At 37.7% G+C, this 14,630-nt stretch overlaps 1 protein-coding gene and 1 pseudogene across 2 annotated transcripts; both read left to right on the top strand.

Annotated features, from left to right (window-relative positions):
• The first annotated feature begins 267 nt into the window (after positions 1-267).
• LOC311176072 (olfactory receptor 5W2-like) lies at positions 268-1,664 on the top strand (annotated as a pseudogene). Its single transcript has one exon. The product of its transcript is annotated as an olfactory receptor 5W2-like (transcript).
• An 8,919-nt stretch (positions 1,665-10,583) lies between these two features.
• On the top strand, positions 10,584-11,522 carry LOC311176071 (olfactory receptor-like protein OLF2; the record flags this gene model as incomplete). Its single annotated transcript, XM_084241411.1, has 1 exon — positions 10,584-11,522. The coding sequence occupies one exon, from the start codon at positions 10,584-10,586 to the stop codon at positions 11,520-11,522; it is 939 nt and encodes a 312-aa protein (XP_084097537.1).
• Between the last annotated feature and the right edge of the window lie 3,108 nt (positions 11,523-14,630).

The raw sequence follows: 14,630 nt of genomic DNA, 5'->3' as shown, positions 1-14,630 counted from the left end.
CACATGTAAAGTAACAACATGTGGAAGTAATCTCATCTGAACCATATGTCATGTAATTTGTAGAAGCAAATAGATCATCCACATTCCAACTAGAATATGTCATGTACACACACATGCGTACAAACAAGTGACACACGCGTACCTACAGATAAATTGAAGCATATATATTCAGAAACATTTATTGTCCCAAATACTATTTCCATTTTTAAGAAAAAAAGTCTATTCAAAATCCAAAAGTGATGCAAATGTATATATGTTGTCTACTATTTCCACTTATTTTTGCATTTTTCTTGGGTCAAGAGACCCCCCTTTTTATATAGGTATACACTTGCAATAGGTAATAGGAAAAAACTGGAGAAACACAATTTTAATGAATTACTTCTAGATTTAAAAGAAAGTTCCTCAACTTAATTCACCCTGTCCCAGATAGATATTATTGTAATATAGCTTGCACGGACTCTTTATAAAAGGTATGACTGGGTTATTTTCTGATTACAAAAAAGGCATCTGAAAAAGAATATAGCGTTCATCTTAAAGTTTTTTTTTTTTTTTTCTGGTGAATGTCCACAAAAGTTAAACATGTATTTATTATCTTTTCTTGATCATTTTCTCAAAAATTTGGACAAGAACAAAGAAGAATGGAGAAAGAAAATTGCTCTACCAACATGGAATTCATTTTCTTGGGAATTACTAATAATCCTGAAAAAAAGTGACCCTTTTCACCATATTTCTAGTCATTTATCTCATTACTCTTGTGGCAAATCTTGGAATGATCTTTCTAATTAGAATGGATGCCCAACTGCACACACCAATGTACTTTTTCCTTGGTCACCTTGCTTTCTGTGACCTCTGCTATTCTGCAGCTGTTGGACCCAAGATGCTGGTGGACATCTGTGCCAAGAAAAAGTCAATCCTGTTTTTTGGCTGTGCTCTGCAATTCTTTGTTTTCTGTATCTTTGCAGATGCTAAGTGTCTACTGCTGGCAGTGATGGCCTTTGATCGGTACCAGGCCATCAGCAACCCCTTGCTCTATACAGTCAACATGTCCTGCTGGTGGTGGGGTATACACAGTAGGAGTGGCAGACGCTCTGACACACACGACCTTAACCTTCTGCTTATGTTTCTGTGGGTCAAATGAGGTTAACCACTTCTTCTGTGATTTCCCCCCCGCTTTACGTCATCTCCTGCTCTAGCATAGAGGTCATGAGTTAGCGTTATTCACCGTTTTTGGTTTCATTGAACTGAGTATGATTTCAGGAGTTCTTGTCTCTTCTTGTTATATTTTCCCATCGGTCTTGAAAATCCGCTCTGCTGAGGGCAGGTTCAAAGCTTTCTCCACCTGCACCTCCCACCTGACGGCCGTGGCCATCTTCCAGGGCACCATGCTCTTCATGTATTTCCGGCCAAGTTCTGCCTACTCCCTGTATCAGGACAAAATGGCCTCGTTGTTTTACACCCTTGTGATCCCCATGCTGAACCCCCTGATTTACAGTCTACGGAACAAGGACGTGAAAGATGCCCTGGTAAAACTGAAAACTAAAACGTGGTTTTAAAAGTTTATTTTATGTGCACACAAACACGGTGTGGTTGTTTCTGTAAAATTATATGGCAGATTGCAAGAGAAACAAAGTTGTCTGAAATACTGTAATTTTATGATGTGTTTGTTTTAAAGTCCAATACAATAATGGTGCATTTGTCAAAGATGTAATGTGTATTATATGTGCAGAAATTGTATATGGTACTTCCTATTTGTTGAAATCTTAGTTTTCTAATTTGGACAAATATTTATTTTTCTTTTTTTGAATTCAAACATTTATTCATTACACAAAACTTATTACATGTTCACTAAATGAATTTTGTGTTTTTATGTGCTTTTTATTCATTGATGTATAAAGTACTTTTGTACTAATGAATCCTACAATCCAGATGAAGTAAACATTACAGACCAAGAAATTCCTTCATATTAAGTCATAGAATAACTGTGAAGTAATAACCAGGGACATTATATCCAAAATAGAAGAAAAAGCCTAAGTCTAGTATAAAAGAAATATTTTGTTGGAAGGAGATATTGACTCTCAGATCCGAAAAGATGCAAGTTCAGAGAGGAAATGATCTAAAAAGCTGCAAGTTTGGAGAGAAAATGCTAGTGGGAAGAGAATATGATGACTAAAGAGGCTTAAGGCAGAGAAATCCACACCTTGAGGAAGTAGAAACTAATGATTTTCACTGAATGGATGGTCCTGGAGGGTATTAGAGTAAAAACAAATAAGTCAAAGAGAAAGATAGACACTGTTTATTTTAGATATGTGTGAAATCTAAAAATGTGGAACTCAGAGAAGCAGAGAGTAGAGGGCTGAAATGAAAGTGGGTGATATTGGTCAAAAATTGCAATCATTATGCTATGAGATGACCAAGCTCTGGGATCTGTTGTATGCATGGTGACTATAGTTACCAATAATGCACTGTACACTTGAAATTAGCTGAGAGTCGATCTTAAATGTTTTCAAGACAACCAAATGGTAAATGTGGGGTGATGGATTTGTTTATTACTTTTATAGTGGTCATCATTTTACAAATTATACATTTATCTTAAACATACCCAATATTATTTGCCACTTTTATCTCAACAAACCTGAAAAATAATAAAATAATTTTATTTGGTTAGGTTATAAGAGCAATGGAAAAAGCATTGACAAAGTAAACTATTGTGTTGTAATTACTAATGATTAACTCCTCCATCAACCCTCCAAGAACATTTCCAGGTCTTTCCCATTTTCTGCTCTTTTCAAAAGTTGCATGCAGTAGTTCATAGTCAACCATGTCATCATTGTGTTGTAAATTACTTCCTCCAGTAGGTATTTGTGATTTTTTTTTTTTTTTTAGGAATGCTCATTTCATATTTGGAGAGGTGAAGCTTTCCATGTCTGTTATCCAAGCACTGAAAGGTGTCACGGATCCTAAATGGGAAACAAGCAAATAAATAATAACATAAAAATACTGTATAACATTCATGTGTCTATATACATATAATTTTTATTCAGGTGACATTGGTTTATATCTTTGCCTGTTTTACAGAGGTACAAATCTCCCCCTTCAGGTGTTGCTATTACACCATACTTACCCCAAAGCATCCACTGTCCATCCTCATATCCAAAGTGCATTGAGCTCCCTCCCCATTTTATTCTGTCCCTTCTCCCTTCACTTCTCCCTTTGGTAGACTCAGTTCTATAGTCATTTAACATTCTTATGTGTCTATTAGAAATTAGCAACACAGTTAAATAAGGGTGTAGAATGTGACAAGCAAATTATATATGTAAATAAATTATATATAAGTAAACAATCCATATTTACTTACTTTAATAAAATAATATATATGTGACATACATAATACTTAAAACAACTTTTAAGAAAGTACACAAATTGCTGTGGATACTAAGATAATGTATATAAATACATATATATTCTTTATGCTAGAGGTAAAGAGGATTCATCTGTTTATGTACCTAATATGTGTGTATTTCAAAGTCTCTGCTCTAGTTACTGATGGTTAAAGCTCTGAATCATCATGTTGAGATAACATGTTTGTTGTCGTATATTTTAAGACCATTAGGAACTCTTCTATTTTTTTCTTAAAATATAAGTCACTCTTAACTATCCATTTACAAATATAGAACTTAGGAGTCACTGAATTTCTTAGATTTTCTAGTTGTTGTTTTTAAAGCTTATGTGTGTAAACATTTCAGGATATATGTAAAACCCCATAAAACACTTTTTAAGAGGGCCTTTAATAGGACCTGTTACAGTTATGCTGGGGAAAGAAAAAATCTATGAATCTATGAATATGCTCTTATAATAGTTTTTAAGGGTTACTACCTGCACCATATTTTATTATCCCATGTTCTTTTGGCTTGTTCAAAAATGCTACTTGTGCACAGTAAAGGAAGCATAATTTGAAATATATAAATACATGAAAAAAATAGACTGTGTGTGGATTGCTGTAAAACTGGGAGATGAAATTGTGTAATCTGCTTACCCACTCTCCTTATTAATACCTGTATGTTACAGCACCTCAAGACTGATTTGTTCTACATAGTGACTTTTATCAGATATGGTGTATGTCAACTAGAGAGCAGGAACTAAGTCAGATAAATAGAAATCCAAATTTAGAACCAGCTTCTACACACCACATATTCAGGGCATCAGTGAATCATACTATTGTCACAGGGTCCTTGAGATCTTCACTGAAAAAAATAAAGGAGGAAATACAGAGTTTTACATACAAGAGTATAGACTTGTAAGACATCAGGGAATGGGGAGGGCTTTGTAAGGGGAGGTCTCCCCCAACATGGTGTGGGTTTGCATTTTATTAAGTAGCTAGCATGTGGGGAGAGGAGGGCTTGGCTGGTGGATAGAGCCTGCGATCCTATTTTGGGAGGTCCTCTAGTGGCATACACACAGTCACACAACATGCTTTTCACACTGGCATGTATTGTTAGCTTTTAAAATCTCAGCATGTTAATAAACACCTTGGTTAATTTGGTCAGGGTTTTCTCAATCATGCTTGCACAGTCAACATGTAGGTCTGGAGTCCCCGATCTTATGGGCTTTCTTATCTGCAACTATAAGTTCTGAAAAACATCTTGTGAAAGGAGATAATATTAACAGAGTTGGGTTTATAACAGTAAATTCTTGTGCCCTTCTGTTCTCCTTTACTCTGACATGTTGGGCCCCTTTATTCCACTTTTACTATAAATATCATTTTGCCTTCCTGCCCATCAATTTGATGCAAATGTGAATAATTTAAAGAACAATCTTCATGAAGTTATAGTAGCATGCACAAGGGAATATAAAGAAGTAGAAATCCAATTAACCACATGTTTACATAATGCTAACGGGTGAGGGCAGCAGCTTTAGAGATTTAAATCCCCAATGTCATTAAGGTAAAATAAAATGCATGCACTCTATACTGTTCATATGCCAGAGGCAAGCACAAGGAGGCTTGCTCACCATCCCTAGGTTTTTGAATCTACCCATTTCTAAAAAGAAGGACACAAAGCCTTGTATTTGCCACCCCCTCTGCCCCTGAGGCAAATGACCACCTGGTCAGGCAGGGTCTAAAGCTACAAAGTCACCAGGAGAAAAGTTCCAAGGCACTTCCCAGCAGAGAATTGCAAACTAGGGGGTAGGCAGGTTCTAGTGAGCTGGGACAGGAGGAGAATCCTGAAATTGACAATGTGCCATCCAAGGGGATAATCCACCATAAGGTCAGATGAAGGTTTCCACCATTCTTGGGGTGTCCCCACATGATCCCTCTTCCTCTTTGTTCTACACCAATATATACCTGCCATACCCCTTTCTCCTCCTCCCCAGCTGCCCACCTCCATTCTGGAACTCTGGTTCATGGCATGCTGAGAGCTACAGTTCAGATTGAGTTAATTTGTTACTGAATTCAAGGGTTCCCTCTCACCACATACATCCACAAATTGGCCACACCAAGTTGAAGGTTCATATCAAGAGAATTTTATATACTTGAATCAAGCAAAGAGAACTCGAGATCTCACTCAAAGCACCCTCTGGGCTTATTGAAGGGAGTTAGGATTTTTATAGGGTTATTGGTTATTTGGGCAAAGTGGAACATCTGGAATTGTGATGTGCCATAACAGCATAATTTCATGACCAGATCATGCCTCTGCATGGATGGCATATTCAGAAGATGGTGACTAAGAGACCCTCAGGTGGTAGTTTCATTGTGTAAGTGACTTTTAATAAACATGAAGTAATTTTTGTTTGTTTGTTTTATGGTTTGTTTTAAAGATTTATTTACTTATCCATACAAGAACTGGGATACAGGCCAGAGGTGCAGGAGGTGAGAAGATTTACCAGAGGCAGAGTAGGGAATAGAACAGGCAGACTGACTGAAATATACCACTGAGGGGAGCAGCAGGCGAGATAGGAGAGGTCTGCTGTGCCATGTGGGTAGTTCCCTGGCTGGCCAGGGATCGAACTCATGCTGCAAAGGCTCGGGATAGCTTTATAATGTGGTGCTTAACCCCTTGCACTACCAGGGAAGCCCAACATAGAGTAATTTTTAAGTCACCAAGGGCACTCTGCACATATTGCCTCAGGGTTTCACCAGCTTGGGCCCAAATGTCTACCTACCCTTATCTAAACAACCTTAAATAACTTGAAGTCTATTCCTGAGAATGCAGTATGATTTGTTACCTTCTGTCTCCTGGGTAACAAATATTATAGATCCATTACTTCATAACAATTCCTTATTTCTGACCCAGACACTGTCATCCCTAATCATAATCTGGGATAATAGATTAGGATACATGTATAAAGATGCAAGCAATTAGCTTCATACTAAAAAGTTGGTTAGAAAAATTTGTTAAAACAGAAGAACAAAAAATATATTTTGTATGTGTGGACTCTTGTCAAAGAGGAAACAATTTTAGCCCAGTTTGAAAGTATCTAGAGAAAAATGCTATGAACTGGGAAACAGCAATAGCAAAATTGGATCTGAGTCCCTACAATCAATTCTCAAAAGCTATACCTTCAACAAATCACTTTCCTTCTTTGGGTCTCAGTCTCCACTCTGGCAAAAGAAAGTTTTTAATTGGTGAATATGTATTATTCATATTGACATGATTATATCAATGCATAATGCATAGCTCACTTCTATATTTGAGGCAATTTTAAAAATAACTGGTGTGGGACTAACTTACAATTCTGTTCATTTGACTTAAAATGTTATGAAAAGATGACACCACAGATTGCAGGATCCCCAATATAATCAACAAGTTTTCTTTTAACTGATTTTCTAGCCTGCATTTTGACTTTAAGAGATACCTCAAGAAAGTGACTATTGTACTGTATTAGTTATCAGAGAAATAATGTACTCTATGTAATGACTAAAATTAAAATGATAGGCAAGATAGCTGCTGGTCATGTAGAAAAGCCACAGTATTCACACTGCTAGCGTGTTATTGGCAGAGTGCATTGGCAGACAGCTTGGAAAACATTATGATAATGCTTACAAAATTTAAATTTACAAGTGTGCATGTGCATGCACATACAAAAACACACATGTGCACACACACACATACCCACATACACTTCCAAAACCTGTCTGATTTAGAAGTAGGACTTGAAGAATTTCAGGTCTCTGAATGGGTACTTTAATTACATCTGAATTTTTAAATGTCACTTTAATATAATTACACTACAATATCCTCTGACAGTATTTAACAGAGTCACCCTGAAGACTGCAGTGTGGGTAGGGAGGAATAAGCATAAGGTGGAAGCATGGGGGTTAAAGAGCTCACCAGGGACAGAGTGGAGAACAAAAAAAGAAAATTGATTGAAATACCCTGCAAGGGAGCAGATAACCTGAACAAGGTAAATTTGTTTCATTGTGCTGTATTTAGGATTCTATTGTGAATGATTTCTAACAGATGCAAGGAAACTTAATGTCCATGATACCAATGGGTTTCACCTCTGGGTTTCAGTTTTGCATTAGATATTAAGCTTGTGAGAGAGAACTCCAAATCTGTGTTAATATATAAATTATATGGCATATATGCTGATAATAACAATATAAACTAGCTATGGTAAAAAGAACTAAATTGCTTTCATTTAACTGTAAGTGCCTTTGCTTTTGAAGGTCATATCTTATAATTTATTTTAAAGAACCACTTGGATGTGATAAATTCTGTATATATTTTTCTATTTATATCAGATAAACTGTCTGCTCATTCACAAAAGTAGTAAAATAATCTAAAGGAATATTTTGCCTTCCTGATAGTTATACATATGTTTATTCTGATATCATTTTTGTTAAAAAATACTATAGAAATAAACAATAAGTCAAAATAATAATTGTTGCAACAAATGTAGCAACCAATGTAGTGACAAATTCAGTTTTACTTAGGCAATATGCTTATGATCAGTTTTTTGCCAGTTACAAAAACTGTCATTTTGAGAATGTATTGAATGGACGATTTGTGTATGTATGTCTGCATAGCTGTGGGAGCATTCATAGGAATGTATTTGTTTGTAAATTAAGGAATTAATCATAATGCCTGCATGGTTGTTGAGTGCTCACAGACTGGAGACCTTTGCTCTTACTGAGTAAGGACCACAATGAGCAGTAAGACAGAGTGGGGCAAAGAAACAGCTTTTGACAATTGGTATTAGTATCAGACTGTTTATTACAATTCCCACACTATTAATTTTCCTCTACAGTGGAGAAATTTAACCATGTGATAAATAGGATTATTACCAGTTATAAAATATGCAATTGTATGGGGGAATATAAAAATAAAATTTATTATTAAAAAAATAAAATAAAATAAAATATGCAGAAGAAAATTTGGAAATAATTTTCTCTGATTCATCCTTTGGTATACTCTGTTGTATCAGTTTTGTTCATTTTAAAATAACATTAAATCATGGCCACCACATTTATTAAAAAATAAAGAAACAGCTTTTGAGCAATCCTGTATTTCTTTCTCGATTACCCTACCTGTATGGAATATGAATGGATAAACCAGGAATATGAGTGGATAAACTATATTACTGTACCTGTCACTTACTCCTGAGAGACCAGGTGTTGAATACCCAGGGACCAGAGTCAGGATGCTTATATAATCCAGGGCAGTCAGGAGACCAGGCTGAACCACCCTGCAGACACACAAAGAGCTGGCAGTTCTGCGTCAGGTATTAATTTCATTTCTTGCCTTTTTCATTTACATTTTAGGTTTTTATAATTTATCTTTTTTCAACTGAAGGTTGTTAGAAAATGAAAGGAAACTATGAAAGATTATACACATAATTATTTAATTACTTTTATTAATTCATATGTTATAAATACATCTGCAGTTATATAGCAGGGGATTAAAAGAGGAAGAAGTCTGGATTGTGGAGGTGCTTGAACACACTTAATTGCTTTTGCTAACTGAACTGTGCTTGATCATATTTTCAATAATTTCAATTTTATTTATTTATTTTTTCTTAATTTTTTTTTTATTTATACAAGCACTGGGTACAGTCAGAAGTGTGGGAGGGTGAGAGAATTCACCAAGCCAGAACGGGGAGCAGAGCAGGCAGAAGGACCGAAGTACACTGCTGAGGGGAGCAGCAGGTGGCAGGAGAGGTCTGTGCGCCATGCGGGACCCTCCTCTGGTGGCCGCGGAGCAGCCGGGAATCGAACCGGCGTCGCAGAGGCAGCGGGCAGCTTCACAACCCAGCGCTCAACTGCTACGCCACCGGGGAGGCCCAATAATTTCAATTTTAAATGAGAGCATCTCAAAAAAAGATGTGTCTAGGGTAACTGATATTTAAATGAATTTTTTTAAAGATTTTTATTTTTTATTAAATACAAGAACTGGGGTAAAGGCCACAGGCACGGGAGGGTGAGAGAATTCATCAGAGACAGAGTGGGGAGCAGAACAAGCAGACAGACTGAAATACACCGCTGAGGGGAGCAGTGGGCAAGACAGTAGAGGTCTGCTGTGCCATGTAGGCCAGCCGAGAATCACACCCATGCTGCAGAGGTTGCAGACAGCTTCACGGCACTGTGCTCAAGGCTGTGCCACCGGGGAGGCCCTTTAAATGAATTTAAGCTAAGATTTTGGAGACCTATTGTAAATAGTGCTTCAATAAACAGTGTGCAGGTGTTATTTTGAATCAATGTTTTTGTGTCCTAGGAGTAGAATTGTCAGGTCATATGATAGCACTGTTTTTAGTAGACTGAGGAACCTCCAGGCAGCTATCCTGGTAACAACCCAAATGCCCAAAAATAGATGACTGGATCAAGAAAATGTGGCATATATACACAATGGAATATTATTCAGCATTCAAAAAACATAAATTCATGCCATTTGCAGCAAAGTGAATGGAACTAGAAGAAATTATGCTCAGTGAAATAAGCCAGAAGGAAAAAGAAAAATATCGGATGGTTTCACTTATAGCAAGAATATAGGGGAACCAAATAAGACATGAGTGTGAAAAAATAATAACAGTATAAAACACAACAAAGCAAAAATGGACAATTATAAATCAGAGACATACTGCAGAGAAGGAGGAGGGAGAGGGATCTGAGGAGGGAGGGAGGAGCACAGGGGACTGAGGTGATGGTGCACGGGTGCATTGGTAAAGGAAACTATGGGGACTACACCTGAGGGAGCAGGGGGAAGCAGATATTGTTTAAAAATGAACAATGATGTAAAAATTAATTAAAAACAGACAATATTTTTTTAAAAGCAATATCTTATGTCACACACACACACACACACACAAGATTTTGGAGACCTGCCCACTGATGATTAGATCATTATTCCTATTTATATTTCCCTTTTCCTCATCTGACATCAATCGTTGAGGAAATAATATTATATTATTCCTAAGAAAGTATGCTACCAAACTATGCTTAGTACTTGACAAATGTAAGCAATCTCAACATTTATTTATTTATATAGTAATGGATATATTCCAGTACAATTCCCTATAATGACAGTAAGATGAGATAAACCTACATTTGCATATTCTTATTTTACATCCAGATTTTCCAGTCCTGACAGATGGCTGCTGAGAACTGCACTGTGTTTACTGAGTTCATCTTCATAGGACTTTCTGGAAGACAGGATGTGCAACAGGGGCTCTTTGTGTTCTTTCTGCTGGTTTATGGCATCACTGTGATTGCCAACCTAGGAATGATCCTGCTAATCAAGGTAGACTCCAGACTCCACACGCCCATGTATTACTTCCTGAGCAATCTGTCTTTCTGTGATATCTGCTACTCCTCCTCTGTCTCTCCCAAGATACTGGCTGATTTCTTATCTGAGCAAAAGAGGATCCCATATAATTTCTGTGCCATGCAGATGTATTTTTGGGTAGCCTTTGCAGATGTGGAGTGCCTCATGCTGGCTGTCATGGCTTATGACCGGTATGTAGCCATTTGCAACCCACTCTTGTACACAGTTGCCATGTCTAGGAGACTCTGCACCCAGTTAGTGGCTATCACTTACGTAGCCGGGATGGTGGATTCTGCAATCCATACCTGCTTCACATTTCGATTGTCATTTTGCAATTCCAATATCATCAATCACTTCTTCTGTGATATCCCACCCTTGCTGGGCCTCTCTACCTCAGATACATCCATCAATGAGATACTGTTGTTTACTTTTGGTTGCTTTATTCTGGGGTGCAGCATTATTACCGTCTTCCTTTCCTACAGCTACATCATCATTACCATCATGAAAATGAGCTCAGCGGAGGGGAGACACAAAGCCTTCTCTACATGTGCCTCACATTTGGTGTCAGTGGCTATATTTCATGGCACACTGCTGTACATGTACTTTCGACCCAGCTCGAGTTATTCCATGGACACGGACAAAGTTACCTCTGTCTTCTACACAGTTGTCATCCCTATGTTAAACCCACTCATCTACAGCTTAAGGAATAAGGATGTGAAGGATGCCCTGAAAAAAGCAATCAGAACTAAAGTGTGTCCTGGGTAAAGCCATGACATCTTATCCAGAATTATTTATTTAAATATTCTGAAAGCTAAAGTATAATTCTTTTGGCATGTCTTCCAGCCAAATAACTGATACAACTTTCTAGATATTTTCCATAATTCTCATATGTCTACCATGATTTTATACTATCATATGTGTAGGTAACAGTCATTATTGATCTCAGTCCTCTTTCAAAACTAAGGGTCATAGTAGATTTTCTGTTGTTTGCAGAGAGGATCTTTTTTAGTTCCCTTCTGTCTTCCTGGATATGTCCCAGCAAGATATCAAGGGTGAGTATTTCTTACTCCAGTGTCAATGAAATGTAACCTCCATAAGATTCCATTTTATTTTAAGAAAAAAAAAATGGTTTCAATCAACTTACTAAGAAGGTAGTACAGTTATATAAATTAAGGTTGCATGTATTTCCCTATGCCCTAATATCACCTTGTAAATGCTCCATCACAGCCTTAAAAATATGATATTGAATAAATAAAATAAATAAGATGTCTCCTGTTTTAACTCAAATTTCCATAAATGCAAGGCCCAAGTTATCTTCTTCACCAATATTTCTATTTTTTTATTTACAATGCTTGGCTCTAGAATGCCATTCAAAACATTTATTGAATAAAAGATTGCATACCCCCTGAAAAATCGATGCAAAGAGAATAATTATAAATAAATATAGATCCCTTGATTTGATTTGGTTTGATTCTAGTATGCTCGTCTTAGATGAAATACATTTGTGCATTTTTGTTTTGACCCATGCTAATAAACATGAGGGAGGGAGATCATTTGACATTAAAAACTTTTCTTTATTTCTCATCATTCTGTCCCACTTATATCAGCAGAAACTTTGTTCATCATTCTGTCAATTCACCTACTTGCCTTTGATGGAGGTTAAGAGTAGAATGGTTGGAAAGGAGGCACCATGAGATCAGAAACCCAGTTCACCACTGTGGAGACCTGGAGGTGGGGGTAGAAGTGATTAACATAATCCTTAATCCAGCTATAGAACTGAAAAATCCTTAGGCACCAACATCTAAATCATGAGGCACAGACCCAAGCAGGTGTCAGACTGCTGGAGAGAGTGCCATGGGGTGCAGACCAGGAGGTGGGGATATGGAGATGGAGGGGCATTGTAGAATCTCCAGTCCTTTTCAAAGTCTACATAGTTATTCAAAATCAACAAAAATTAACCACTTCACAAAGGAATGAGCCCCTCCCTAGAAGTCAGGACAATTTCCACACTGGCAAGGGGCAGTGGCCTTCTGCCTGCTTGTGCCTATGCAGGAGCTCCTTACCACTTACTCTCCATCCTCAGGGCAGCAGCCTCCTGCCCACCTGTGACCTGTGAACAAGCAGGTGCTTCTCTTCACTGACCTCCCTCAGAATAGGCACCTCCTTCCAAGACAGCCCGCCTATATTATACAGCCTCTCTTTTAGCAAACCTGTGCCTTTCTGGGTAGTTCTTTCTTCCTACTTGTGCTTGTGCAAACATTCTTTATCCCTTGCCTCTCTTTAATAATGATCCTGCACGTTTGACTATAACTAACACCTTTGCTGGTTGAGAAATTTGCCGGAGAAACTCCCGGTGCTGGTGAAACTTTTCTCAGTTAACCCAAGGACCCCACTGTCTGAAACTAACATATCCTAAAAATGACTTCACCTTCACCACAGAAAACAGATATGGTGCTATTGAAAACTGTACTGAAATTCATGACTGGGCATTGGGGGTAAGCACCTGGATCTTTGCTAAAGACCACTGGGAAAGAGAATTTCTTTTCCTTTGATGTGTTCATGACATTATACATATTGAAATTAGCATTTTAAAAATAAGAAATCCCTAATGCATATAGTTGAATCTGTAAAGGTAGAGTTATTAGCAGAATTATACATTGGGTGGAAGAAGCATATAACAAAGTAATATTTGCATCAGTGTCCATTGTAATGTTTTATTTGGGCTCTGTGTATCTAAGAAACAAACTGGAACCTTATTCCAAGTTTGGAAGGTTCTAAAATGGAACCTTATTCCAAAGAAAATTTTTTTTTTTAATTTTCTAGAGGCATGTCTTATTTATTTATTTATTTATTTATTTATTATTTGTTTGTTTGTTTTGGTTTATACATGCACTGGGTACAGTCAGAAGCGCGGGAGGGTGAGAGAATTCACCAGAGCCAGAGCGGGGAGCAGAGCAGGCAGAAGGACCGAGGTACACTGCTGAGGGGAGCAGCGGGCGGCAGGAGAGGTCTGCGTGCCATGTGGGACCCTCCTCTGGTGGCCGGGGAGCAGCCGGGGATCGAACCGGCTGCAGAGGCTGCAGGCAGCTTCGCAACCCAGCGCTCAACCGCTGCGCCACCGGGGAGGCCCCCAAAGAAAATTTTAATAGTGGTCATCACTGAGTATCTGGATTTAGGTAATTTAAAATGTATGCTAATAACATAATTAATTAATGAATATGCTGTCCTTCACTGTAATCAATGGACTATGAATCCAGTTATGAAAAACAAACTTATTTTCTTAGGGGTACTGATTTTGCTTATTTTATTTTTAAGAAGGGAACATGGAGTCTTCTGGTTCCAAAAAAGTTATGGGTTTAACAAGATTTCTCATTAAGGTCTTCATTCAGAAGCTATATATCTCATTAGTGTACAAAGGGCAGGTTCTGCTGTTTTAGCCCAACGTTGGCCATCAGAGTCAATGTTGTGATTGCATCGGTTCTTGGTGTTCTCATTATGTTAATGTGCAGGCTTGAGGATACCTCAAGAGCCCCAAATTTGCATGCTCTATCTGTCACCCCCCACATAAAAACAGCATGCTCTGAGTAAGAAAGAATTTTAATAGGACTAATGGGCCTAGAAAGATAATAAAAGATAATAGTTTTCCAATAAAACACCCAAATTTACTCATTCCTTTATGGGTAAATGCTGAATCAAACAGGGTTGCCACAAAATAGAGACCTTGCAATCTGAGAACTTGCCACAAATCTAAGGCACCTTCTAGTGAGGAACCATAAGGAAGGGGTAGAAGGGACCAGGCAAATCTGGAACAAAAGGAAAAAATCAAAGTACAAATCAAAGTAAGGGCTGCCCTTTCAACCTCCCCACATGCCT

This window comes from Talpa europaea, assembly GCF_964194135.1.
Source record: "Talpa europaea genome assembly, chromosome: 8".
Lineage (NCBI taxonomy): Eukaryota > Metazoa > Chordata > Mammalia > Eulipotyphla > Talpidae > Talpa > Talpa europaea.
The sequence above is the reverse complement of the archived record's forward strand: the minus strand, read 5'-3'. Positions and strand labels throughout refer to the sequence as shown.